General features: G+C 42.7%; 1 protein-coding gene across 4 annotated transcripts in view; it reads left to right on the forward strand.

Moving 5' to 3' along the window:
- adamts7 (a disintegrin-like and metallopeptidase (reprolysin type) with thrombospondin type 1 motif, 7) overlaps positions 1-27681 on the forward strand; it is a 68232-nt gene that overhangs the window by 25689 nt on the left and 14862 nt on the right. For all 4 annotated transcript variants that reach the window (XM_076286814.1, XM_076286813.1, XM_076286815.1 and 1 more), the window contains 14 exons: positions 795-887; positions 2183-2328; positions 4253-4422; positions 4775-4908; positions 6108-6228; positions 6657-6901; positions 11338-11485; positions 17096-17222; positions 17655-17868; positions 21127-23001; positions 23497-23649; positions 23993-24166; positions 24614-24760; positions 25808-25967. In XM_076286814.1, the coding sequence (XP_076142929.1) occupies positions 795-887; positions 2183-2328; positions 4253-4422; positions 4775-4908; positions 6108-6228; positions 6657-6901; positions 11338-11485; positions 17096-17222; positions 17655-17868; positions 21127-23001; positions 23497-23649; positions 23993-24166; positions 24614-24760; positions 25808-25967 (3907 nt within the window). The remainder of the gene's footprint in view (positions 1-794; positions 888-2182; positions 2329-4252; positions 4423-4774; positions 4909-6107; positions 6229-6656; positions 6902-11337; positions 11486-17095; positions 17223-17654; positions 17869-21126; positions 23002-23496; positions 23650-23992; positions 24167-24613; positions 24761-25807; positions 25968-27681) is intronic.

Below are 27681 nucleotides of genomic sequence, written 5' to 3' on the forward strand. Positions count from 1 at the left end.
AGCAGCTGATTAGGTATTCTTTTGTATGTATGAAATATATATGAAATGTGTGTCCACCTTTTCCTGTAAAAACAGGTGTAATTCTGATTGCAGGTTTGGTGTAGAGCAGTTTGCTTATTTGAACCAGAGTACATCTGCCACACAGTGTTAGAGAGTGATACAGATTTGTTTCTATCTCTGAATGACAGAACGCAGAACACGTACAGTAATTTGTTCCTTAGTACAGTCAAGCAGTGTGTGTTCAATCACAGCAGTTGAAATGGACTGCAGCAGATCATCGAAATCTATAGCGAAAACACTTGTTTCTTTTGGAGAGGGCCCTGTCATTTTGGATAGAATGACAAAATAAAACCCACCAGGGCTATATAAGAGCCCTGCGTGTTGTGGTTGTGGTTCTGATAAACCTGCAGGGGACTTTTGGGCAATTCCATGGAAAATTACATTTTTTGTAACATCCATAACACCAGTAAAATGTGATAGTATGGTATGATGTGAATGATTACATGAAATTTGAGCATTTGCTTTTTTTGGCTGAAGAATGTACATGAGAAAAAATGCAAAAAACATGAATGTTATCATTCACATCATACAAATGCCAAGGCATTTCACTGACGTTATGGATGTGACAAAAAGTCCATTTTCCGTGGAATTGCCCTTTTATGTGTTTGCAGTCAAGTCCCTTATGCATCACGTTCACACCAGGAATATGAAGCCATTGCCCATGAGGACTGAGTATATATATATTATATCTATGTGAGTAAAGCTCTGCTCTGGTCTACCTCTCTCTCATGCAGAATGTTTGCAGCACGCTGTGGTGCACTGTGGGGAACACCTGTCACTCAAAGCTGGATGGAGCTGTGGATGGCACCAAATGTGGTGAAGGGAAGGTAATGAGCATTCCTCTGGTGAGACAGAAAAAAAAATTTGACATACACATTAACTATAGAAATTAAATTAAAATTTAAACTTTAATAATGCAATGAGAAATGTGAAAACTGTCCATAAAACAATGCAATAAAGGCTTCAGTTGAAATGAAAAGCAGGCCAATGGCTACTATGACCTGGAAGCTCTTACTGCTACTGTTTCCACTTCTACTAATACCTCTGTAGTAGGGTACCCGAGTGGTGAAGGAGAAATCAGGACGAGAGAGCAGGCTTAAGAGGGGCCACGGTGTTTTATTCACAACGTGACAAAATAATCAAAAAATACAGTCCACTTCCTATCCGACACTAAAACGAAAGATAAACCGAAAATGACAAACAGAACATTTAACATACACAAATATTTAAAGATCTCTCATGGCTAGGCTACATGCCACTATATAAAGCAGACCTGACCGCAAGCCTCACAGCCTCTTTGAGAAAAGCTGGCGTTCTGCATTGAGAAAAGCTGGCGCTTAAATGGTCAATTAACTAATTACTTCTGCCGACACCGGCGAAGTCCAAACTCCCGCAAACGGGCACACCGCCCCTACCTGGCGGACATCTAAAGCAAACATCATGACATCAAACTTACCACAGAACACCACAAACCACGCATGATCGCATATTAAGCAACATTCCTCGTGCACAAAAGGAATGCGCCCAACACAATGAACACGCACAAATAATTCAGGAAATTGACGTGACATAAATCAATAATCCAACAATCAACAGAGTCAGAGTGTGATGTGCTGCTGAGACGGCGTCAGCACGTTGTCACAACCTCCTATAGTATACTACTATATGTAGCAGATAGTATACTACTATATGTAGCAGATAGTATACTACTATATGTAGCAGTTGTAATACTATTAATGGTAATGATAAAAATAGTTACTCATGCTCAAATGTGAAGGAACTGGAACTTTAGAAACTTTAGAACCTCTACTGAATGGTAGGTTAGAAAGTGATTGTACTTTAGCTCCAAACTGAGCCAGTTAAGGAAAACTTTGAGACATCAAGACATTGTATTCAGTCCTGGCTACCCTCAGCAAAGAGGTCAAGCTTTTCTGTAGCTTTTGTGAGTTGAATTGGTGTATTTGAGGGTAATTGCACATGTGTCTTTGTGTCTTTTGTGTTTGTGTTTTTGTATGTCCCTCTGAGTAGTGCTCGCTTGTCTGAACATCTTTGTGTGTGTGTGTGTGTGTGTGTGTGTGTGTGTGTGTGTGTGTGTGTGTGTGTGTGTGTGTGTGTCAATCAGTGGTGTTTTGGCGGGGAGTGTGTCCCCGTGGGGGATCAGCCTGAGCCGGTGAATGGCGGTTGGGAGCCGTGGAGCGAGTGGTCAGACTGTTCTAGGACCTGCGGGGCAGGCGTGCAGAGTGCCCAGAGAGACTGCACCAACCCAGCGTGAGTCACAGCAGCACGGCCATCCCTCTGCCCTCATCCCTCTGCCCTCTGCCCTCTGCCCTCAGGGGGCACCACGGCCATCTCTCTGCCCTCGGGGGGCACCACGGCCATCCCTCTGCCCTCTGGGGGTAACTGGGGCAACTGTCACATTGTCATGTTGCTAGAGCAAAGACTGAACTCTTTCTCCCTTGGGGCAGCCGTGGCCTACTGGTTAGGGCTTCGGGCTTGTAACTGAAGGGTTGCCAGTTCGATCCCCGACCCAGTAGGAAAAAAGTGGTTGAGCACTGCTCTCCCATGCCCACATCCACGGCTGAAGTGCCCTTGAGCAAGGCACCTAACCCCTCACTGCTCCCCGAGCACCGCTGTTGTTGCAGGCAGCTCACTGCTCCGGGTTAGTGTGTGCTTCACCTCACTGTGTGTTCAATGTGTGCTGTTATTTCACTAATTCACGGATTGGGATAAATGCAGAGATTAAATTTCCCTCACGGGATCAAAAGAGTATATACTAATACTTGTAATATCATAAACAACATGCAATTTGCTCATTGTTAGTAGTTGTGTATAATTTACTATTGTATAATTTTATGAGCAACAGGGTATACTAACCTTTGGTTCTTTTGTGATTTGCTAATTTACGCAATCATTAGTTTTTTGCTCTAAAGAAATGTTTTGAGTCAATGATAGTTATTAGTTTGAACTTACTGCATTAGGAACCCACAAACATCTAACTATTCTCTAACACAGGCTGAACATTTATCACACACGTATGTGTGTGTGTGTGTGTGTGTGTGTGTGTGTGTGTGTGTGTGTGTGTGTGTGTGTGTGTGTGTGTGTGTCCATGTGTTTTTACAGTGTTGTAATACATTTCAGTGTTGCACATTCACCAAGGGAATTCTTAGTCAAGTTATTTTTATCATGCAAAATGTGGAAAGAGGGGCATTGCCTAAAGCACTGTTTAGGAGTTGGCATGGTTTCCAGTTCCTTTGTTTATCTTTCTTCTCTGATTAGATATAGACTGATTTATGCTTAAGTGCAGCATTGAGGAATTTGAGTGTCATTTGACTTGAGCTATTCTTCAAAGTTTTTTGAAATTAGTCTTTTTTTTTTAAGGATAGTCATTACATAAAACCGGGGTACATTTTTGACTTGGCATGCGTATTTAGTTCTAAAAATACAGCCTGTATCCTGCCACAGAGGGCAGTACCGAGACGGAGAGTCTGGATTCCAAATCGATATGTCCCACCGATGTAATAAGATGTTTCACATTGTCAGTGTCTTTATGAATTTTGCATTACCTTTTACTAGCTTCACTTCTCCTTAGTTAATGATCTACTCGTGCCACAAGGACAGACAGATGCTTGGTGTGTGTGTCTCTATTAAAAGTATTATAGTTTCTGTAGAAGCAGGCCTGTGGAAAAATAGCTGTCCTTTCCTCTCCTCTCCTCTCCTCTCCCCTCCTCTCCTCTCCTCTCCTCTCCTCTCCTCTCCTCTCCTTCACTTCTCATTGCTGATTTGCAGGAAGCAGGAACACCAGCTGTTGTTGTAGTTTGGATTAGCATTCAAAAAGAGCTCAAATTGTTACCATGCAGCACTGAATTTCGTGGAGCATTAAAAATATTCTGGAGAAGTTCACTTCAGGGCAACCGGCTGCTCAGAGATTTGAGACAGCTCACATGGCTGGTGCAGGATTTTTTCAGTAAAAATGTTCTTTCAGAAAAGGGCTACCAAATTACTCTATTCCCGCATAACAAGCCAAGAATACATGGTATCAATCTTCAGAAACCGAAAGTCTACGTGGCTACATGGCCATTTTGCACTGATATCTTTATGCAGAGTTATAAAGCTCAGTCTTCAGCAGTTCACCCCCAGCATCACTCACATGTCTGCATCCTTCCTCACCTCTACTGCCGTCGTGTCCCCGTAGACCTCGTCATGGAGGAAGGTACTGCCTGGGGGAGCGCCGACGTTACAAGATCTGCAACACGGACCCCTGCCCCCCCGACCAGCTCAGTTTCAGACACATCCAGTGCAGCAACTTCAACACCATGCCTTATAAGGGCAAGTTCTACCAATGGGTTCATGTCAACAACAGAGGTGAGCGCTTTCTCCCGTTATCGGTCTGAACCAAACACATGCAGACTCCTTCACAGAATTGGAAGGGTTATCCATGTTATCTGTGCTAAGAATGCTTAGAGCCACTACAGGGACCGGGGCAGAATTCACAGCCAGTCCGAAAGCCTGCCCGATAAGATGGGGACGGGGCTGTGTGTGTGTGTGTGTGTGTGTGTGTGTGTGTGTGTGTGTGTGTGTGTGTGTGTGTGTGTGTGTGTGTGTGTGTGTGTGTGTGTGTGTGTGTGTGTGTGTGTGCGTGCGCATGTGTGTGTGCGCGTGTGGTGTGTGCAGTGTATGCATTTGCTGTGCTGAAGTGTTGCTCTGTATCTGCTAGTGAACCCTTGTGAGCTGCATTGCCGGCCCCTGAATGAGTATTTCTCCGAGAAGCTGCTGGATGCTGTCACTGATGGGACGCGGTGCTACGAGGGCAGCGAGAGCCGTGATATGTGCATCAATGGCATCTGTAAGGTACGGCACGACCACAAGGCTGTCGTCTATTCTCCCCTTAATTGGTCCCCTATCAAACCCTTCATTAAAGTAACAGTGTGCAACATTTACCTCTTTTTGAGGTATGTTTTTAATAGGCAACCGGTTGTGTTGTCATCATCACGTTCATTTTGATGTTGTGTGGTTATGTGAAGAGCAGAGAAACACTTCTGTCATCCCCGCTAACCACCCTGGCTACTGTAAGTAGCATGCAGTTCTGCGGTTCAGGTTGGACCACAACATGGAAATTCAAAAAATCCTTTCACAGCATGACATAGCTGTATCACCTGTTTTACATAGTAGCCTTAATCAGCTTTAGCACGCTTTCATCAGCGCCAGCTGTGGGGTTGTTAGTGTTTGTAGGCTTTTTAGTTGTTACTTTGAGAAGTTTTAGACTAAAGCTCCTTTCTTCTTCTTTAAATTAAATGTGAGTTATAATAACATTATCAATCAGAACCACACGTCTGACCTCACATCTGACTCGTATTGAAGTGTTGAGTATTACAGCAATTTCCTGTTTTATCCAATAAACTCATCTGAGCAGTTGGCAGTATCCTATTACTTCCTTTGCCATGGATTGCCTTGAACCACCACTGAGTTTATAGCTGAGAGGCTTTCTTTGGATCGGTTCTGTTGTGCAATACCGTCTGTGGGGTTATTCAACACCCTGACTGGGTTTAATCCAAGCAAATGCATCTCAGTTGTCAGGGCTCGAGTTGTGAGTTCCTAATTAATGGGATTTAAGTCTTGGTGGGATTATGCTGTTTATATTTGTTTTCATTTCACTAAATGAAAGGCCTCAATGCTTTTGATTATATCTTTTGACAATGCTCAGTGCTTTGGATTATATTCACCATGCTCACCTTTGTTTAATCTCGATTGAATGCCTATTAATATACTACTTGTATTTGCCTTCACCATTCTTCCATGCTGCTCAATAAGACTTGTGTTTGCATATATATTAGCTGATTTTAGGAGGTTTTCATGCAAATCCTGTCTTCACATTTGTTCTGGTCAGAGTGTGGGAGTTCACTCTCCAGAAGTGCACATTCATTTTTTCGTTTGTAAATCTTTCATTGACATTCAACAAAACAGAATCAGGCTTTAACAAAGGCTGTTCTTTAGAGGATATGATTAATTTAATTATAGCTTTGTTTTGTACTGGGTGTTTCTGGTTTCAGAATGTGGGCTGTGATTTCGAAATCGATTCCAACGCTGTGGAGGACCGTTGTGGCGTATGCCAGGGTAACGGCTCCACCTGTGAGACCGTGAAGAAGACCTTTGAGGAGAGCGAGGGATTAGGTATGAGAGCATGGATTTTGCATTGAAAAACAGCAGTGCTAGCACATCTGAAAACTCAACTACATTTACATTTATGTATTCAAATGTATTCATTTTGCAGACACTTTTATCCAAAGCAACTTATGTCAATTGTCTTACAAGGGCCATTCTCCCCCGAGCAACTCGGGCTTAAGTGCCTAGCTCACAGACACACCCTGTAGAAGCCGGGAATCGAACCCTCAACTTTTTAGGCTATTGCATGCTACCCCAGCTCCTTATTCACTAGGCTATCACCGCCCCATCAATTTTGTATGTGTAGGGCTGTATGTGTAGTGCTCCAGTTTTAACTTTTTTGAGCTGTGTCATCATGACGAATCTCATCCACTCCCTAAGATAGCGAAAAGTGGGACGCGTGTATTAAAAAATGGGATATCTCTTGTTTTTCCCAGGCTACGTGGATATTGGTCTGATTCCAGCGGGGGCACGAGACATCCGCATAGAGGAGGTGGCAGAGGCTGGGAACTTCCTGGCACTGCGCAGCAGTGACCCCAAAAAGTACTTCCTGAATGGCGGTTGGACCATACAATGGAATGGAGACTATAAGGCGGCGGGTACAGTCTTCACCTATGAGAGGACAGGCCACCTAGAAAACCTCACTTCCCCCGGACCAACCCTGGAGCCTGTGTGGATTCAGGTGCATATCACCAAGCATCTAGCGTAGCTTTGTGTGATTACAGTATGGAGTTAGTGTTAGTTACAGTAGGGTTGTGACACTAATTATGTGATGAGACCAGAGAGTTTTGGCCATTACATACAAGGATGAAGCCTAGCCATAGTCTAAAATCTTTTTAGGGACTAGGCTTAACCCATGTATGGGGAAACTTGCCTTAAGTTGCCTTTGCTTCAAAATGTTCCAGTTTCTCCCGTTTTGTAGTTACATACTAAGCCGTGACCTTTGTTTTGAAATTAGTTTGTTTATTTTTGTTTTGTTTTGTTTTATTATCTTAACAGAGGCGGACAGAGTACACAGCTTTATTACTTGAGTAAAAGTACAGATACCCTTTGCTCAATTTTACTCAAGTACAAGTAAAAGTACAACAGTCAGATGTCTACTTAAGTAAAAGTACTGAAGTACTTGTACTTTTGGGGCAGCCGTGGCCCACTGGTTAGCACTCTGGACTTGTAACCAGAGGGTTGCCGGTTCGAGCCCCGACCAGTGGGCCGCGGCTGAATTGCCCCTGAGCAAGGCACCTAACCCCTCACTGCTCCCCGAGCGCCGCCGTTGCAGCAGGCAGCTCACTGCGCCGGGATTAGTGTGTGCTTCACCTCACTGTGTGTTCACTGTGTGCTGTTTGTGTTTCACTAATTCACCGATTGGGTTAAATGCAGAGACCGAATTTCCCTCACGGGATCAAAAAAGTATATATACTATACTTGTTTTTAAAAGTACTTGAGTATCAAGAGTACAAGAGTAGCCTACATTTTCTAAATATTGCATTACTACTGCCACAGTGCTTACATTTATGTACAGAAACGTCCTACATGGAGTTATGAACAATGTTAATATTAATACCTTAGAGAATGTAAAAGGAATTGAAAGTAAAATCAAGTCATTTTCATCTTTTTACCATGTTGCCAGGGATGGGCAGTATTTCTAATACATATATTTCAAATACGTATTTCAAATACAAAATACTATTTTGTAATTGAAACACTTGAAGCGAAAACTATCATTAACTCAGAAAATTTAAATAGTCTGGCGAGGTGGGGCCACAGGTTGGCACATTCCCGGGATGGACCTGCTGCGTCTTCATCCATTGTTTCGTCCATGGTTTCGTCTCTTATCTAAATCTGACCATGGAGTTGACTTTGGCGGAAAGCTGAAGGTGATTGCTGATAGGTTGTCCCAATCAGTGGCGCCTGCACAATCCAATCACGTTTGAGAGGGAAACAACAAATTGAGGGTTTCCGAGATTTTTCTTTTTTCCTTTTTTTAGAAGTAACGGGTACTCACGGTTATGGATAGAAATGTAGTGGAGTAAAGAGTACAATATTTGCCTCTCAAATGTACTTGAGTAAAGTCATGAGTACTCCCCAAAAATGATACTCGAGTAAAGTACAGATCCCTCAAAATTGTACTCAAGTACTGTACTCAAGTAAATGTACTCCGTTACTGTCCAGCTCTGTATCTTAATAATAGACAATTATGTTGTCTTAATAATCTAGTCATTTAAAAATGTCATCTAAAATCTAGATAATAATAGTCAATCTAAAAAGAATGGAAATATAATAATTGAAAATAGTATGGCATGACTTAGGATTGCAGGTATATTAATGGATTTGGATGTAAGCCGCAACTCAATCAACTTTTAATCCCAAAAGCCACTGATCTAAATGAAAATGTTTTGGTTTTTAATTTGTCATGGGATTTTGCATACCCACAGCCCCAGAAAGTTATAAGATATCACAAAAATGGAAAACAAACAATATGAAAACAAAGCATAGCCCAAAGCACATCAAAACACCTTAAAGTCATTGTGCAATACATAATTGGTAAGTCTGTCTGAGCACCTGAGTTGTGAATGCAGCAAAAATGACGTGGTTGCACAGTGAAGATACCATCAAACACAGACGACTCTACGGCTCCATATACAAACACAAATGCCTAATGGGGCAAGCGTTGATCGCAAAAAAGATATGCATATCTGCACAATACTTACATTACTGACATACTTACTGGAAGTTCTTTAAGTGTGCATTACATTAAACTCCAAAATTGTCAACTAACATACAAAAGTGGTCAACTCTGATTGTAGATGAAAGATTGTCTTCATTATCTGAAGACAATCTTTCATCTACAATCAGTCACCGAAGTCTTTAATGTCCTCATGTCTATCTATAACATTGTTTTTCAAGGACAGTGAGTGACTTTTAATCATAAACATTCTGGCTCGGCTTGCTTTGTTCCAAGATGGTCTTGGTTTTCACCAGCAGCGATAAGCTAAGCAGTATTTCCGGAAGTCCCAGCGGCTGCAGCAGCATGTGGATGAGAATAACAACTCCGGGACTGATCCCAGCTGCTGCACACTGAAATGTATTCCTTCCCATGGGGACAACACTGAGAAGCGTATGACAGCCGAAAATTCGGCAAGGTTAAAATACCCGAACCCTTTGCATGTCCCATTGGGCAGAAACCGTATCAGCCATCACAGAGGGTCCATTCATCAGACACCCTCTCAGAAACCCTTATGCCATGTTGACATGCACCTCTCCTAATTAATACTTAGAAGACATCGTTGAAACGTGTCAAAACATGGCTCCAATCTGAAAGCTGTGTGCCCCCAGCGTCTGTTCTGCTATCACAGGGTGCTATTCGTGGTGCTGGCTGTGCACAGACAGGGGAGAGGGGATGGAGGAGAGAGAGAGATGGAAGGATTGCACAGAGAGGAGAGGGAAGAGAGAGAGACACAGGGGAAGGGTGTGGGGCTCAGATAAAGGAGAAACTCCCAGGAAGAGGCCTGCAGATGCTTGGCAAGCTGCCCACATATGGCCGGGAGAGAAGCAGAGCGCTCAGCTGTCTGCGGTAGCTGAAGACAGATATACGAGCCGTACCAACGAGACACTGACCCGCTCTCTCCCTCCCCCTCCCTCCCCCTCTCTTTCTCTCTCTCTTCTCTCTATTTTTTGTTATTTGTCTCACCCTTCTGCTTGACTCTCCCATTCTCTGTCTGATTCTTTTGTTATTTCACAAGTCACCCTTAACCTCCACACACACACACACACACACGCACATGCACACGCACACGCACACACACACACACACACACACACACACACACACACACACACACACACACACACACACACACACACACACACACACACACACACACACACACACACAGACGTGTTGGTCTATCTCAGCTGCTGCTTCTGGGCAACTGGTGGCCCCCTAGCTAATGCCTTCTTTTAATATATTTTTTCTGTTAGCTGATAACTCACACTGCAGCTGCAATAGATGGCTTTAGTTTTAATGTCCTCATACAGTAGGTCAAGTGTGAACGCCATAGTTTTATGAGGTTATAATTAGGTGACCAAGGGTCTTACATTTTGTGTTTATTGAAGGACAGAAACAGCCTTTATTGCTATCTGACATTTTTTTTTCTGAAGCCAGATTGGGAAGTGAGCATTCAGTCTCTGAAACATTGACAGATCTGATGTTAGTCAGACACGGTTGGCTGTTTGACAGCTGAAGTCAACCAAGGTCTGGAGTGAAGAGTTTGACATTGCTCTCTGGTGTCAAAATGTCAGTTTCTACGTTACGCTCTCACACAGCGTAAAATGTTAAAGGCGCTAGCAGCGCTAGAATTAGAGCTCAAGAAAATCCAATTTCTCCTATCGGACTAATTAATAATGTTTCTGCACCGTATAATGTGATGTTTTGACACAACTCCCTCAGTGGTCAGCTGGGTTAGCATCAGTGAATATCCCCCAGTTACAATTTGCCTTATACCTAAATATCTGCTCTTATTGCTAAGATTTAATTGGGTGGGCATTTTCAGGTTGGCCCTCATGGGTAGTTGATTGGACTCAAGAAAAATAAATTCAGTTTTAATTGGCAGTTCATGGATACAAAATGCTTTTCACTTATTTTTTTATAAATCCTTATAAAGTTTGAATAGCTGACCAACAGTTCAGTAACTAACAATTCTCGGAGGATTTTTGGTGAGATGTTCACCTTCCCAACCTAAAGGCAACTTGTCAACTGGAACTCCCACTGAGTGGCTCGGCCAATTTTCCCTGTCACCATGCTGTGGCTGCACTGTGATTTAAATGGTTTTGACAGGCAAAGATAATGACTGACTCATCCATCTCACGCTCTCTGCTCTGTCTGTGTTGACTGTGGGACCTGCTAATCCTTAAAACAACAACTTCTTCAACCAAACCTTTTCCTGCAGTTCACCATTCTTAACTTTTTTTCACTCAGAAATGTGCGACAGGCGAAGACAGATGTGTTTGCTCTCTTTTGGCCCTTATAACTCTCTTGTTTGTGGGAGGCATTGTTAGCCAGTGTTTGTCTGTGTCCTGGAGGCCAAACATCCTCGTAATGGTGCTCTTTATATTCTCCAGCTGCTCTTCCAGGAGACCAACCCGGGAGTACGCTACGAGTACACCATCAGCAGAGACTCTGTCTCCAACTCCAACGGCACCCACCCCGTCTCTGACTTCCAATGGCAGTTTGGGTCCTGGACGGAGTGCAGTGCCACTTGTGGAATAGGTGAGCCATTTCAGGAGAGGTTCATCGTTTTTTTCATCCAACTTGTTGATGAGTGACGTTTGTTTAGTACTTTTGGAGATCATGTACAATAGTATACTGTGGGCTAAGAACAGTTGAAAGATAAAATAATAATAATAGGGCTATGCGTCCCTTTTTACAATATGACATGTTGACTCTGTCTCTGAGATCTTAAGTTAAGTTTCATTTAGTCAAGTTAGTTAGAGCATTTTTTTTACCTTAACTTTCCCATCGATTTTGTACTGTATATCCATACATCCTAACATATCAATACAATGGCCAGGTTTACGGTCCCATTTATCTTTAATAATGATAGTGAGATTGATATGTAGCAAAGCAGCAGTATTTGTCAGTGTCTTACTCATCCAAAACAAGCACATTAGTCTTAAAAGCTGTGAAAAGCTCCATCTTGTGTTATCACACTGTCCAGTTCTCATTGTTCCTATTATTCATAAGCTGCGTCATCAGACCTTTTCCCTCATGGCAAACATGATCAAAAATAGCATTTGGCAGAGAGTGTTCTGTCTGTGACAAGAGAGATTACATTTGCGCCCTGCACATCAAAACCTCTCTGACAAATCAACCTGCAAAACAGCCATCACTCACTCTCAACAACATAAAAGCCTGGCCATGGCCTGAAGCATATTATATCACAATGCAATTCAAGATGTCTGCTCCTGGCGCTCTGATGTTTTAGTTTGGGAGAATCTGCCAGACTGTCCACAAGGGAGGATTTATCATCAGGGTCATCGTGTCTACAGAGTGCACTGAATGAGAGGCTGTGGACGATAGTAATTCCCTCTTTAGTTTGCTTGAAGACAGCACAGGCTATCAGCATGGGTAGCTGTCCTTTCCCCAGCTTCCCCAGCTGAACCATCATTGACATTTGGACAAGGTTTCTGTGTGGACGGCTCAACCAGCAACCCAACATATTATTACCGTCTTCTCCGCAACACTAACATTTCCATCCCTTTTGCCTTGGCGTTGGCGTTGAAAGATGAAAATTGTTGATATAGGAGAGAAATAATCAGAGCTTCCTGAAGGAACAGAGCACTCTATCAGTCCCTCACTGGGCTCTACATGACACACAATTTCCCCCAATTTGGTGTTTTTGTTTTCATCTGCCACATCAGCCTGAGTTTCTAAGTGGATTAATTCCCCATTAGCCATGCTGGGTAATGCACTTATGGGCCAGTATCAGCTGGTTTTGCGGTAGAAGGCACGTTTGGTCCTTTCCTGTGTGGTTTGCTTTGGTCACATTTGTGTAGCTAATTGTCAACAAACTCTGTTAGGACTTTTTATTTCCTAATGAAAAACAAATTATGCATTGATGGGTTAATCACTCCTCAGTTTGGTCAATGTGGTGTCGTTCTCAGTGTTGCCAGACTTGTTGATGATCGCTGGCCTGGGTTGATAGTAGTTGTCCTAAATGAATACAGTATCTGATGTCTTTGAAACACTCACTCACACTCACACACACACACACAAATACACACACAGAAAAAAATAGTTCTGCTCTTTGGAAGATAATGCACATTTTTTTGTGGTTTCAACATACCACTTCAGTCCAGCTAGGATACTGAATGGTATTTTCTGATTGGTCCAGCTGTTTTTTTAACCAGTTAGCCATAATTGGGTGCCCATCCTATTTTTCCATGCAAATTTTGACTGAGTGTATTAACGTATGATAATTTACAATAGGGGGGACCGATTCTGCATACATTCACATTTGTTGCAATATTATTGTTTCATGAATGAAATATGTGAATGGATTTAACAGAAAGCAAATGATTGATACATCCTCTGCTTTTGTATGTGTGTGTGTGTGTGTGTGTGTGTGTGTGTGTGTGTGTGTGTGCGTGCGTGCGAAGATCTCTACTCATTAAGTCCTCAGAGAGCTATTGTCACTCCAGCCCCAGTGTTTGGTTTCCCAGCCCCCTCACTCCCACATCCCCTCCCCAACACTGCCTATCCAGAGAGGCTCAAGCCTTACGGGGTCAGGGGAGCCATTCTCTGTGTACCCGGTGCAGGATCACCATGGCACGTCTGTCATTCAGCCACAGCAGCATCCTCAGACCTACAGTACTTCATCAACACAGCACTCAAGCTGCAATTCAGTGTTCATTATGTTTGAACATAAAATGCATTTTTTGCATTGGTTCCCGCTAGAGCAGAGGATATTTGTACCTCTAATCTGCATAAAAAACAGACCTCGCTGTTTTGGTCATCATGAGATGTTATATTTATGGAGGCAAGATGTCTTTCTGTCCTCCTACACTTTGGCTGAAGTGAATCTCAAGCTGCCGGTATTGCCAGGTTTCTTCCTACTGACCTCCCCAGTTTCCACTTCTACACTAGACCAAAGACATTAGTGGTTGGAATTATTGCTGTTTTATGTCCTTCATTACCAGAACCTGAATAAATAAATCAAAAAAATCTATTACACAGTGGGTCCTTATGAAAGATTTATTCAAGTTAGAATAGGCTGTTGTTTAGGTATAAGCAATATAATAATATATCATATTTTCAACTTTACTGGCAAGACATATAAGACATACCATAATAACTAATAGTCTATTGTGAGTCTTTATCTAGCTTTTCGTAACATTACAGAGCTGTGAATAATGATAATGCTTTTTGGAAGCTGAAAATGAAAGGCAGTATTTCATCAGTTAAAACCATCCTGCAGCAAAAATGGAATTAAAATGGTTGCTGAGTTTGTCACCATCTTACTATTTGCTTGACTACTCTAATCTATGGGTATGGTAGATATTGACATTAATGATTCATATTGCTTTTCATAAATTCATACCCTCATTTAGTTGACCATTCAGTTATTATTAGTGATTATGCAGTCTCTCTTGCACTGTGTGTGTGTGTGTTCTCGACTGAGAGGCACACCATCAGGCAGCGATATTAGGCCTAGCAGAGCCTCCACACTGACTGCATAGTTTAGTTTTAGTTTATTTATTTAGCACACATTAACATTAAATGGTGCAAGTAGGGAACGAAGCTCAATTGGCTTGTACAGAGCTCCACCCCTTTCAATAATCACACTTAATCATGTACGGCTGACAAATAAACCATAAGAGGAGATAAGGTACAAATATAATCAATGACAATAAGGAAAAAGAAAAATCAGGAGACAAAATACAAAAATCATCTAAAATAAATGGAGGAAGATGTGGCAGATCTATGGATTTTAAATATGCATTAGAAATGTTAAATAGTATAATGACAAGAATTGAAGCAGACAGGAATTAAGTAGATGATTCATGACAGGAGAAGCTGTTTTTTAGAGAGAGTGGGAAGCTATGGCTCTTAATGGGGGATGTAATCCATTCCATAGTATGGGGCCTCTGTATGGCATATTAAATTGGTGATGAGATGAGCGAGTGAAGGGTACAAATAAATTATTATTGTGGCTGTGTCTAGTGCGATAAGAATGTATGTCTAATGACCGGGTAAAGAAAGATTGAAGGGAGGCCGGAAGATCTTGGGTACTGTAAATGAGCTTGTGAATGAACAAACAAATCTGGTAAGTTATGTATTCTCACGGGTGAACTCCCAAGACAGTTATCCAGAATTATGCACTCCAACAGAAGCACAGCAAGCGGATCTCTTTAGACATAGCTTTAATTATGGATGTACTGGAGGGTCTCTCGACATCTCCCTGACCTTTCGTTTCTTGGATGCACATCAGTGGCGGGTGCCAACCTACAGCAGAAAGCAGCCGTCCCTCAGATCCAAAGGCCCTCACCTGCCATCTGTCTCCTGTCGGAGACAGTGAGGCTGCTGGGACCTCTCCTTTCAGCACCTGCCACCAACCCCTCTCCTCAGTGTCGTTTTCACTCCCTTTATCCTGGACTTTTGGAGGATCTAGAAATCTGGGCCGGTGTGTGGGTGTGTGTGTTTTTTTTTTGTAATCTGCCAAACTGTAATGTGTACCACCACCCTGGGGGTGTCTGCAAAAGGTGTGAATCATGCCAAAGAAGTTGAAAGTAACAGGTGGCTTTGTGATGGATAGTTGAGTGTAGGGGTGAGGAGACCAGTACCCCACCTCAGAGGCCCCAGCACCTCCCTTCACCCCTGAAACACTTCCTCTTCCTCCTCTTCCTCCTCCTCCTCCTCCTCACAGACTCAGGGGAAGAGGAGACAGCAGAAGAGTAATAGAGCATGACAAGACCAACAGATAAATCTATGTTCTCAACTCTTCCCTAACTCCCCTAATCTCTCCCATTTGCCTAAAATCCTCTGAGTTGGAACTCAGCATCAGACCCACTAAGTGCTATTCATGATTCTGTGTTTAGAGATGGCTATAATCAACGCGGTATTCTTGCCTTTAGAAAAGTGAGCAAGTTGACAGCAGGAGTGGAATATTCTAAGAGCTACTTATCGTTTCCACATCTTGAGTGATGGGCTAGTTCCAACTGTAATTATTGCATTCCAGACGCTTCCAGGACTCGTGTAGTCTCTGCTAGCGCACACAGGTGTGCCGAGGACGCCGCAGGCTCTGTCTGGCTCCCTCATAGAGACTGAGACAGACTGCGGTTTTTCAGTTCTACTTCATGTTCAGTCTATGTATGTTGCACTTCAAGAATTGATTTACATATTGTCTGCTCTTGGTATGAGAGGCCTATGTGTGATTATTAGATCAGTAGATTATTAGATCAGTAGATTAGTTTTAGGATAAGGGTTTGGTGTGCATTGGGGTAAGTACATTTTTAGCAATGTTGATTATAAGCAAACTACTTGAGGGCATTTGATATAAAACATGGCTGGCGTGTAGCACCGACCAATGTAATAACTTCCCACCAACGTAATAAACCACCGAAACGCAATAAAAATGTTGGCTTTATGGTCATGAGATTGGTTTAGATGGTGACAATTGTTGACAAGTTGACAACTATACCCTTACAATTGATAAAAGAGATATCATTTCACTAAACCGTTGATTTATTACGTTGGTTGGTTTAAAGCATGCAGATTTTTATCACATTGGTGATTTATTACGTTGGTGGGAAGTTATTACATTAACTTTTTTAACTTTCCCACCAGCGTAATAACTTCCTGCAAATGTAATAATTATTGGGTTATTACGTTGGTGGGAAAGTATTATGTTGGTGGAAAGTTATTACGTTGGTTGGTTTAAAACATGAAGATTTTTGTCACATTGGTGGTTTATTACGTTGGTGGGAAGTTATTATGTGGGTGGGTGTTGCACTGGCGGTTGCATTTAAGAGTCAGACTGGGACACTTTTAAAATGAGGATGAGTCAAAATCGATCCGACTAAATTCATATATGGGTAAACACAAGCTGGGGTAGTTCATGAGTGATAGCAATGGAAAGAAATAGAGAGAAAGTTGAAGAGACAGAGACAGACAAGATGTCATCTCTCTCTCTCTCTCTCTCTGTGTGTATGTGTGTGTGCTTATGCATGCATGCCATGCACGCGCATGTGTTTGTGTGTGTGTGTGTGAGAGAGAGAGATAGAGAAAGGGAGACAGAGTGGAAACAATAGACAGTGACTGTGTGCATGGCTGTCTGTGTAAAATGGTCTGTCCTTCAGCTTTCAGTGTTTATTTTCTCAGGTGTCCAGCGTCAAATTGTTCACTGTGTGGAAAGGACTACTGGGATGGTAGAGGACCATTACTGCGACCCGTCTTCTCGACCCGATGATAAACGCGCCAGCTGCAATGAGGAGATATGCCCAGCCATGTGAGTTTAACAAGAGAATGTTGGGAATGACATTTATTCAGCTGGACAAATAGCAAGCATTTTACTTCCAATACGCCCACCAATACACGCTCAGTTACTCTGTGTAAGCACACAGAAACCTTCTCGCTGTGATTTTCTTTTTTACTGTTTCTTTCTTTTCATCTTTCTTCTGTTCTTTCTGTCTTATTTCTTTCTTTCTTTTTGTCTATCTGTCCTTCTCTCATTCTTACTTTGTTTCAACGCTTCTCTTTTTTAAGTTTTATTTTCTTTCTTTGCTATCAATTTTATCTCTCAGTCTTTCTTTCTGTTATTGGTTTTTTATTCCACCTATAAAGCATCACACAGGCCATCACCTCTGCTTCTGCAGTGCTCAGAAGGCCTGAGTCAATTCTCTTGTTATTATCATTGATGATTGTGTCTCTCCACCTGCAGCTGGTGGGTGGGAGAGTGGCATCGGTGCTCGGCGAGCTGTGGAGAGTCGGGGTTGGCCAAGAGAACCGTGCTCTGCATCCAGAGCGTAGGCCTGGAGGAGCAGAGGGCCCTGCAGCCCTCCGCCTGTCAGCGCCTGGAGAGGCCCCAGGCCGTCGCGCCCTGCAACACGCACGTCCCCTGCCCTGCCACCTGGACCGCAGGCAACTGGTCAGAGGTGAGCAGCATGGAATGCCTCGGCAGCTCCTGGGGCAAACTCAGGATTTCTATTACTCTTGACAGCTGAGCAACTGGATGTAGAGAAACACCTGATAGCACATCATAGAAATAATAATAATATATTATTATACTGTCTATCTTATTGATAGACAGTAAAGACCCATTCACACCAAGAATGATAACGATAACAATAACTATAACCATAACGATAAAAGCGTTCACACTGAACAACGATAAACAAAGTCTCTCCTTGTGTTAATGAATGTGACGGCTAAAATTCGATGGGTTCTGATTGGCTATTAGCGTTTTATCGTTATGAAAATCGCTCTGAAAGTGATCCCCAACGATATCGCTCTTCATGTCGTTATCATTATAGTTTATGTGTGAACATCGTCATTCATATTAACGAGAACGATATTTATTTATAGTTATCGTTATCGTTCTCGTTCTTGGTGTGAATGGGCCTTAATGCTCATCTGTGTCATACCTCTATCTATTTTGATCTATCAAATATTGATAGGCTACTGGTTACAGTTTTATATACGCATAATAACAAACACTTTGCGAGTCACTGCAGGTAGATGGATTTTGATTACTTCACTACCATCAGCAGCTGGAGGTAATACACTCTAGGAAAAACCATAACAAGTCATTTCAGTTGGGCCTCAGAAAATGGGTCTGTGAAGACGAGACTGTGTTGAGAGGCACAGAAATCAAATAGGTTATTTACAATGAGCTGTTACTGAGTCCCACCATTCACCCACACATGGAGTTCTCACTGCCTGCCTAGATAGTCATTACAATTCAACTTTTTTTTCTTTCGCAATAATGAATAATGCAGAAGGTGACGGGGAGTTTGCAGTTATCGCCTTTGGCACACAGGCAGATCTAATTAGTCTGTAGGCTCCAAATGAAGAAAAACTGAAGCAGAAGTATGTATGGGAAACATACTTCAACTTTCAATAGAGTCAAAGTCCTTTGGTACAGGTCATGCTGTTGATTGTCAGAGTGTTTGATACAGGTCATGCTGCTGATTGTCAGAGTGTTGTATGATTTGGGGAATGTGTCAACATGGAGTGTAGACAACAGCCTCCATCCCACTGTGAAGCCCATATTTCACATTGTATGTAAGGGATAATGTATAGAACGCCGGTCATTATCGGAAAATAAGTCCAAGTGCGAAGTGATATGAAAGACTTACAGTAAATCAGAAGCACAAAACCCGTTGCAGCCGTAATTATATGTTTCATGAAAATAATTTACTGTATAACGTTGGGAAATCCCATTCAAGTCAATGGAGCGATCTACTACTGTAGCATTGTGAAGAGCCGTAAAATAAGGGAATATAATGGATAATCTGCATGTCAGATGAAGTTCGGGAACAAATCTCAATCTCTTTTGAGGTTCTTTACTAATCATTCATCACTATCGCTTTTTTACTATCATACTATCAACTGAGCTCAGATATAAGAGAAGTGTTCCAGTGTGGTTCACTGTGAATGTACAGTATTGTTAAGTATAAAGTATAAGTATATTTTGATCCCGTGAGGGAAATTTGGTCTCTGCATTTATCCCAATCCCAATTAGTGAAACACACACAGCACACAGTGTACACACAGTGAGGGGAAGCACACACTAATCCCGGCGCAGTGAGCTGCCTGCATCAACAGCGGCGCTCGGGGAGCAGTGAGGGGTTAGGTGCCTTGCTCAAGGGCACTTCAGTCATGCATACTGGTTGAAGAATACAGTGGAAAAGACAGAGTATACTTTAGATAAAGACACACATGGATTGCACCTTTACTTTAATCAGTACATAACTGAGAGGGGATAGACAATGCAATTATATTTCGTCGTCTGGCATGCATACTTTTCAAACTTTACATGCTGCAACCTACAATTAACGGAATCTGCAAAATGAAGTATACTGTACCTGAGCTGCACATGTCCTTCATTGCAACTTCCTCTCGTTGGTGTTGGTGTAAATGTTACAACAGGAGTGGGACGTGACCCTGAGGTTAGTGTTTTATTAATCAAAACTGTATTAATCAACTGATTGAGTAAGGAGGTATATCGAGCTGTTGACCTGCCCTGCGAATGCCAATTCAGCTCGCAATGCATGTTGATATTTAATCAATCTTGAATGTAAATGGTTTAATTTTACCCTAGCATTATGCAGTATTGTCCAGTATGCAGTATGTCACATGTATCACACAAAGACAATCCCTCTTGGTCAGTGTGTCATGATTTATTACTTAGAAACATATCAACTCTGTGAGGCTGGTAATGTGTAGAACCTAATAATGTTATTATGTAATAACTCCCAATAATAGTAGGCTAATGATATTTCTTTCAATAATAATGTTTTGCAGAACCCAAAAATGAAAAAAATCCTATAATGCAAAACTTTTTTCCACTTAATTACATTAAAATGTAATGATGAATCCAAAAATGCAAAAATATCGCTGCAATAGAATAATGCAATATACTGTAGGAGATTATTTTCTGATAGACTGTTATGTATGAGTGATTCACTGGATATCAGTCTGACAGTGGGTGGAGAGATGTGAGATGGAGTTATGTTTAGGCATCTGGTAAAATGGGTTCAGAAACAAACAACTCTTTCCAAAGAATTCAGGAAATTACATTATTTTGAGTTAATGACATTATCTGGTACCTTAATTGAGTTATACACATAGTCTCTGTAGACATTTCTTTAACACATTTAAATTGTTATTAAAAAATCTTTGTTGCATAATTTTCCTTGTGGACGTCAATGATGAGAGTGGGCCTCCTGATGTTTCATCGGCTTAATGTTAATGAGACTGTCAGTAAATTACTGGAGATCACTTTAGAATAAATTGTTTTTTCTTTTATCTTGAATGTTTTCCATCTTGGAGGTGTTAGGAGTTTGTATCAGCGTAATTCCATTCCAAGTCAATGAGAAGATATATGCTCAGTTATAAATTACAAACCGCAAAGGAACATTGGGTGAACAAAAGCAAACACAATCACTATTTTGAATATATTAATTACAATTAATTACATACAATGATTTACGAGCAGTAAAGTAATGTGGACAACAAGTTATGAGGACAAACATGTTTTATATAACTAATATATTAATTTGTTTGTGTTTAGTGCTGATCCACCTGTGTGGGATAAACAATACCAAATACAATCACTATTTCAGAAAAAAGCTCAAAAAGTAATGTTGACATTTTTAAAATAACTAATGTATTCATTTGTTTGTGTTCAGTGCTCAACCACCTGTGCCGGAGGCCTTCAGACTCGGGAGGTGGCCTGCAGCTGGGACACTGGGGTTGACTGTGAGTCTGCAGAGAGGCCTGACTCCGTCACGTCATGCTTCATCCAGGACTGCCCCACCAATGCTGATGCGTTTGGCGGAGACTGGTCAGGAAGCGGCTCCTCAAGCAAAGAGGTTTTCAATGAAATAAACGCCATACCAGATGACAATCATTTGCCCGCGTTCGACACAGGATCAACGAAGGCACATCCAAGAGGACATGGTAACCCAAACAACCACATAAAGGAAGACTTCCTATACTCCAACTACATAGACAAAACCTCTGACAAGTCCATTAAAAGCAACTTACCCGTTGATGATTTTTATTATGACTACAACTTCATCAACTTTCATGAAGATCTGTCCTCTGACGTTGACACGGACAGTGAAGGAAAGAAAGTTCTGGATAACTCAGGAACACAGGAGCCTACACCGGGTGCCACCACAGCTGGTACTGTTCAGAACAAAGTCATCACAAATGCTTCTCAAACTACCTCAACCATATTGATCTCAAACTCTGAGGACTTCTTCAGCACTACAACTATATCTCCTGATGTCAACGATGAAGACGGCAAGATCATGTCTGAAGGATCTGAAAATGAAGAAAGAATTCTGACTGAAAATCCAGATGTTTCAGATGACGACTTGTTCTTGATGTCAGAAGATCATTTTTTGCCCATCTCAGTAGTAACGCCAAAATCAATAACAAAGTTTTCTCACCCGTGGAGAGAATCTATGAAAGAAATAGGCACCACTGAAAACCCTGAAGACTTACCGATTACCACTAGAATACCTGCATTCCAGTATATAGACTTAATGAAGGAAACTCAAAGCCCAGTCCAGGTAAACAATGTGGATTCCCCACTTGGAAACAACAGCACTGGCAGCTCTTATGAAGATGGTTATCCAGACATTGCAGGGGACTATCACGATGAGACTGGTTTAGCGGATACTGAAGTCATACCACCCACCACTGATAGCTATGATGAGGGTGTTAGCCCAGAGTATGGAATCTATGAGGAGAGAGAGGAGGGATACGAGGATGAGGATGTTCCTGGAGGAGACAGCTGGACACAGTCTCTGGAAACCACAGCTGCCCCTCAGCGTCCGTCTGAAGGTCTTGTCTTGAAGGTCGAGAGTCTTGTGCCTACTACTACCTCACCTGTGTGGAGTGAGACCACACAGGTGCCACTAACCACTCCATTTGCACTGGACCTTGACGTCAACACTCAACTCCACTTAGAGGAAAAATCTACCACTACGTTCACTACAGCTGATGGACTCAAGAGTTCTCACTCATGGACCACTCGACCAGATGACCTGGACACCACTCATGATGTTTCTCAGGAACCTCTCCTCACATCTCTGGAGCCCTCACCCATGACACAACATTACCAAGACACAACCTCAGGGCCTGGGACTACATCCCTATCTCCTACAGATCCAAATCCTCCTTCACAAACTCCTCAAACTACCACAGCTTCTTGGGATTATGATGACGACTATGAGCCATGGCTTACCACTACAGTTGCAGAAGGTGTCACCAGCAGTCCAGTCATAGATGCGTCACCTTTCAGTGAGACAGACGTTCCCAGCTCATCAAAGAGTTTGGGTGAAGTTGATTACAATGAGATTCTGGTTCCACCTTCAATGAGGTTCAGAGGCACTGACTCTCCAACTGAGTCCCCCACATCTTCACCTCAAAGTGTTCATGTTCAGGCCACGACAGCACCTCAGAGACCTGCCGCATCACCGCCAATGCCCTCCGAGGCATCCCAAACCCAACCAACCAGTGCAGCTCAGTGGCGCATAGGGAACTGGAGCTCGGTGAGTAGCACAGCAACACACATTCTTCTCATACTTGATGCATGCGTAGGGGGGGTGGTGTGGATGCAAAAAAAGCTCAGTCCCACACAGTCATTAATCTCATCCCACTGTTCAGTATGCGCTTCAGATTTCAGTATAATTACTAGCGCCGATGATGAATGCCCTCTCTGTGAATCAGAAGATCTTCACATGAAAACATGTAGTCTATTTATCATATGCACAGAGGTCATTAATCACCCATGCTGCATGTATCACTTTCGGTGCATGTTGTGTGTTGCGTCCTCCGTGATGTAGAATAACAAGGCACTCTTGGGTGCTCTTATCCCCAATGAAACTGAATGCACATGCGTAGTAGAAATAGAGAAACCATTGTGTCATATTTTGTATGCATGCCCAGTCTCTCCCTCATGCATGTTGAGCTCCCTTGCCACGCACTGAGATTTGAACTCAGTGACATGCTGTCGACTGGACTGTTTCTGCTTGTTTTTGCTTCAGTGCTCTACTAGCTGTGGTCTAGGCGCTGTCTGGAGGATAGTGATCTGCAGCTCTGGTGTGGACTCGGACTGTGACCAGCGGAGCAAGCCAGCTCCTGCCCACCGCTGCTACCTTCGACCCTGCTCCGCCTGGAGGGTGAGCGAGTGGAGCAAGGTGAGACCTGCACTGACCTCTGACCTGCCCTCTGACCTGACCTCTGACCTGCCCTCTGACCTGACTCCAAACGGCACTCCAAGAACAAAAAAAGAGTCACACCTAAAATCAGTAATTCATTCTCCATGAGCGTCAACTACAGCCTCAAAGTATTCATGAGTTGTGGTCACGTGATTTGGTAACTCAAATGTTGTAATGTTTGACCCAGCAGCACTTCGAGCCTCCACTCTAAGCATCCGCCTAATTAATTGGTAAAGCTAATGTTTGAGCCATCATTCAGGGAAATTGTCTGTTTATTAGATCAGGTGAAGACAGACGCTCTTTGTGTTGTTGTTGAGTGCAGTGCTCCAGGAACTGTGGAGGAGGGGAGAGGCTCAGGGACGTCCAGTGCTACGACATGCGAGACCAGAGAGCCCTGAGACCCTTCCACTGCCAGGCTGTCTCCACCAGACCCCCAAGCCACGTCGCCTGCAACGTCCAGCCCTGTCTGGAGTGGTACACGTCCTCTTGGGGCCAGGTAACAAGGGTTAGGGCTCCTTCAACACCCCAAATCCCTCACCAGTTGTTCAGTTATTGTTGTATCAGAATAGCATCCAGTCAGATGCGCAAACACCTCGTTGTGCTTTGAAGTCTCGCCATATTTTGTACCATCTGTTCATTTGCAGATAATTTCACTCTGAGCTTCAGAAAACGTTTTTGAAGGACTTTTTCCCCCTTCCTTTAATCTGGATACTCCACCGAATTTAGGTTTCAGAAAACAGCCTCTCTCACTCCCTCTAACAAGACTTTGCAAGTGCATGATCTATAGGCAGCTTAGCTGACTGTGAAGGACACCAGGCTACACTTGCATTTGCTGTGTTTTTGAAGTGGTATTACCCTGCCAGGATAAAGCAGTGCACACTCTGTCTTATTTACCCCCACGGCACTTGAGCCCTGACTGACTCTCCCATTTCACCCTTCGCAGTGCTCGGAGCAGTGTGGGGGAGGGGAGCAGCAGCGCCTGGTGACCTGCCCGGGGTCAGGGAGGTGTGATGAGTCCCTCATGCCCAATTCCATCCAGGCGTGCAACAGCCAGTCCTGTGCACAGTGGGTCACAGGCTCCTGGGGGCAGGTAAGGAAGGAATCTGTCAGCCCCCTCTCAGGCTTTCTATTGCAATGCATTCTGGGAAGGGCACGATGTGCATTAAAGCTAGACATCCACTACATAGTAAAAACCACTCTGCCTGGGTAGTTTCTTTTAAAGAAGAATAGCCTCACCTTGAAGAACAATGCACAGCTGAAATGATGCACTCACTCTGTGAATAACAGCTATAAAGGGTAGCTAGGGTTAAGGGTAAATGATGCACTCACTCTGTGAATAACAGCTATAAAGGGTAGCTAGGGTTAAGGGTAAATGATGCACTCACTCTGTGAATAACAGCTATAAAGGGTAGCTAGGGTTAAGGGTAAGTGGGGATATGCAGCTGCAATTGCAAACAAGGTGTGAAATCGGGTAAGAAAAGATAAATAAAAAAAAGTGTCTCCGCAAGCCCAAATCATGCTGTGCCCATCCTGCTATTAAATGACTCATCCACAGCCATCCACTGCCTCCGCTCTGAGAAGGCGAGAAAGTCTTTGATGTGCAGCACCAATCTAATCCCTCGTCACATCAATATAACATGGCGGCCCCTCCAGTGCCTTTCTGTGTTTGACTCAAGAGTGTGGATGCAAGGCCGCCTGTGCTATTCTCCCTCAGCAGACTTGGAAGTAGTGGGTCATGGGATAAAACTGGCATCATTTGGCTTTTCCCAAAATATTTGTTTTCATACATAATTTTTTTAATCTTCTTGGTCCAAATAATGTGATTCAGCCTTGGTGCTCGAACCAAGCTTATCTGTTTATTTTGCACTTTTCCCCCTGGGTACTGGCAAAACATGTATATCATAATGTCAAAGCAGCTTACCAGTGGCTCAATAAGAAGTAAACACTCTTCCACTCAACCATTGCAATAGGATTACAATTACAGTAGCATCTAACAACAATCAAGGAAGCTTCTATCAGTGAACTCTCAGCTCTGTTAGCAGATTCCACCCTTGTTACTGCACTCTTTCCAAAGACATGCTGATTGTATCCTTGTTACTGCACTCTTTCCAAAGACATGCTGATTGTGTGTTGGCAGTGTTCTGCGTCTTGCGGAGGGGGAGTCCAGCGACGGCTGGTCAAATGTGTCAATACCAAGTCTGAGCAGGAGCAAGAGGCTGAGGCACAGTGTGACCATGAACCCACCCCGGAAAACACTCAGAAATGCAACCCACAGGAGTGTGACACTGCCTCTACTGGTGAGTACAGTACCATGCCGCCATTTCACAGTGCTGTGTGTTGGCAATGGCATGTCTCATGCTTATACATCCTTAGTACATTCATGTGGATCCTTGTTTTAGTATCTTTAGTTTAAGTATCTTTAGTTGCTGTTCATTTTAGTCATGTGGATCCTTGTTTTAGTATCTTTAGTTTAAGTATCTTCAGTTACTGCAGCTGTTCATTTTAGTCATGTGGATCCTTGTTTTAGTATCTTTAGTTGCTGTTCATTTTAGTCATGTGGATTTGTTTTTGTTTTTTATCATCCTGTTTGTGTTGGTGTGTGTGGTGTCATAAGCTACTGGGACCTTGAATTTCCCCTTGGGGATCAATAACGTATCTATCTATCTACAGTACTGTATGTCTGCCAAAAGCAATGAGCACAGAGATTCATGTTTAGAGTCTATACTTTTGGTATACTTTAGGCGCAGTGCAGTATACTGTATACTGTATGTATTGAACATACTGTATAGAGCATAACGTTTATTTATCATTGCCCTCTGATAATGTCTGTATATCTACTACCTAGCATACACAACAGAATCCCCTTGTGAGATTTAATATCACAGATCATTTTTGCTGTGTTATGAAATTCCTTTGCACATGTGAACATTAGCCATGTGATGCTGTTGACCTCCTGCGGTAAGATTTTAATCCTGACTGTTTATTGAAAAAGAATCAAAACAGCCTCATATCTCTGAAAATCTACATCTACTGCACATGTTTCTGAGAAGAGCATGTGGAGGCTGAGTTCGGAATAAAGGGACAGATCCCACAATTTGCTGTGCAGTCTGGCAGAAGCGAGAGAGAGAGAGAGTTTGTGAACACAACACAGGGCTGTGATATTCCCTATAATGTGCTGATCCATTGATCTCGGACTGGCAGTTTGTCCACCAGGGGAATGAGAGAAATGTTTACCGGCTTATTGATTGTGGATCTGAAGTCGGCGAAATCCTGTGGCCCCTATTAGAGTCGACTTAAATAACAGCTAGCGCCTGTGGCTGAAGAAGTGTAAACTAACAACTCACTGACCTTTAGTACCCTTTCCCTTAAACCGTTGCACATAGATCACCAAAGGTGTCATGTGCGCAAGTGGTTGACAATTCAGTGTCTCATGAGGAGGACAGAAGTGGCTCTGTTGAGACTTTTTGCTGGTTGACTTGACACACATTCATAGATGCATGTGGCCATATTCAGTAACCATGATCAATTGCTTCGAGGAAACAAATATTTGTTTGTCTTCTGTGTTAAAAGAAGAAAAGAAATGGCAAACATGTTTATAGTTGAGATTGCGGACATGCTTAGAGTTTCTATTTTCTTCAAAGCAAATCAGGGTGGTTCTCAGGCTTTTGTTTTCGCCCAGACATCTGAGGCAAGCACACAATTGCATCATAACAAAAACACGTTTGAAATCTGTTCTACTCACACCATGTCACAGAGGCGAGTGGAACCAGAGCATTGTGCAGTTGCCCTAGCAACCACACCAATTTACGCTAACAGGCCCTACGACTCTTTTGTTTGCTGAGGATGTTTGTGTGTTAGTTTATTTTTGTCATCTCCTCATCTTGTAGTATTGTTTACCTGTCCTCCGTCTTTTCATTTCATTTCAGCAGTATGTGGGCTGTGTTTACCCACTCCAAACATGTTCTTCAAATGAATCTAGCACTGCAGTATTTCACATGGTGCCACACAACA

The sequence above is a fragment of the Alosa pseudoharengus genome, unplaced genomic scaffold, assembly GCF_046254945.1.
Source record: "Alosa pseudoharengus isolate Yale_2024_CS ecotype anadromous, Long Island Sound unplaced genomic scaffold, YU_APseudo_1.1 YU_APseudo_1.1_scf_16, whole genome shotgun sequence".
NCBI classification, from domain to species: domain Eukaryota; kingdom Metazoa; phylum Chordata; class Actinopteri; order Clupeiformes; family Clupeidae; genus Alosa; species Alosa pseudoharengus.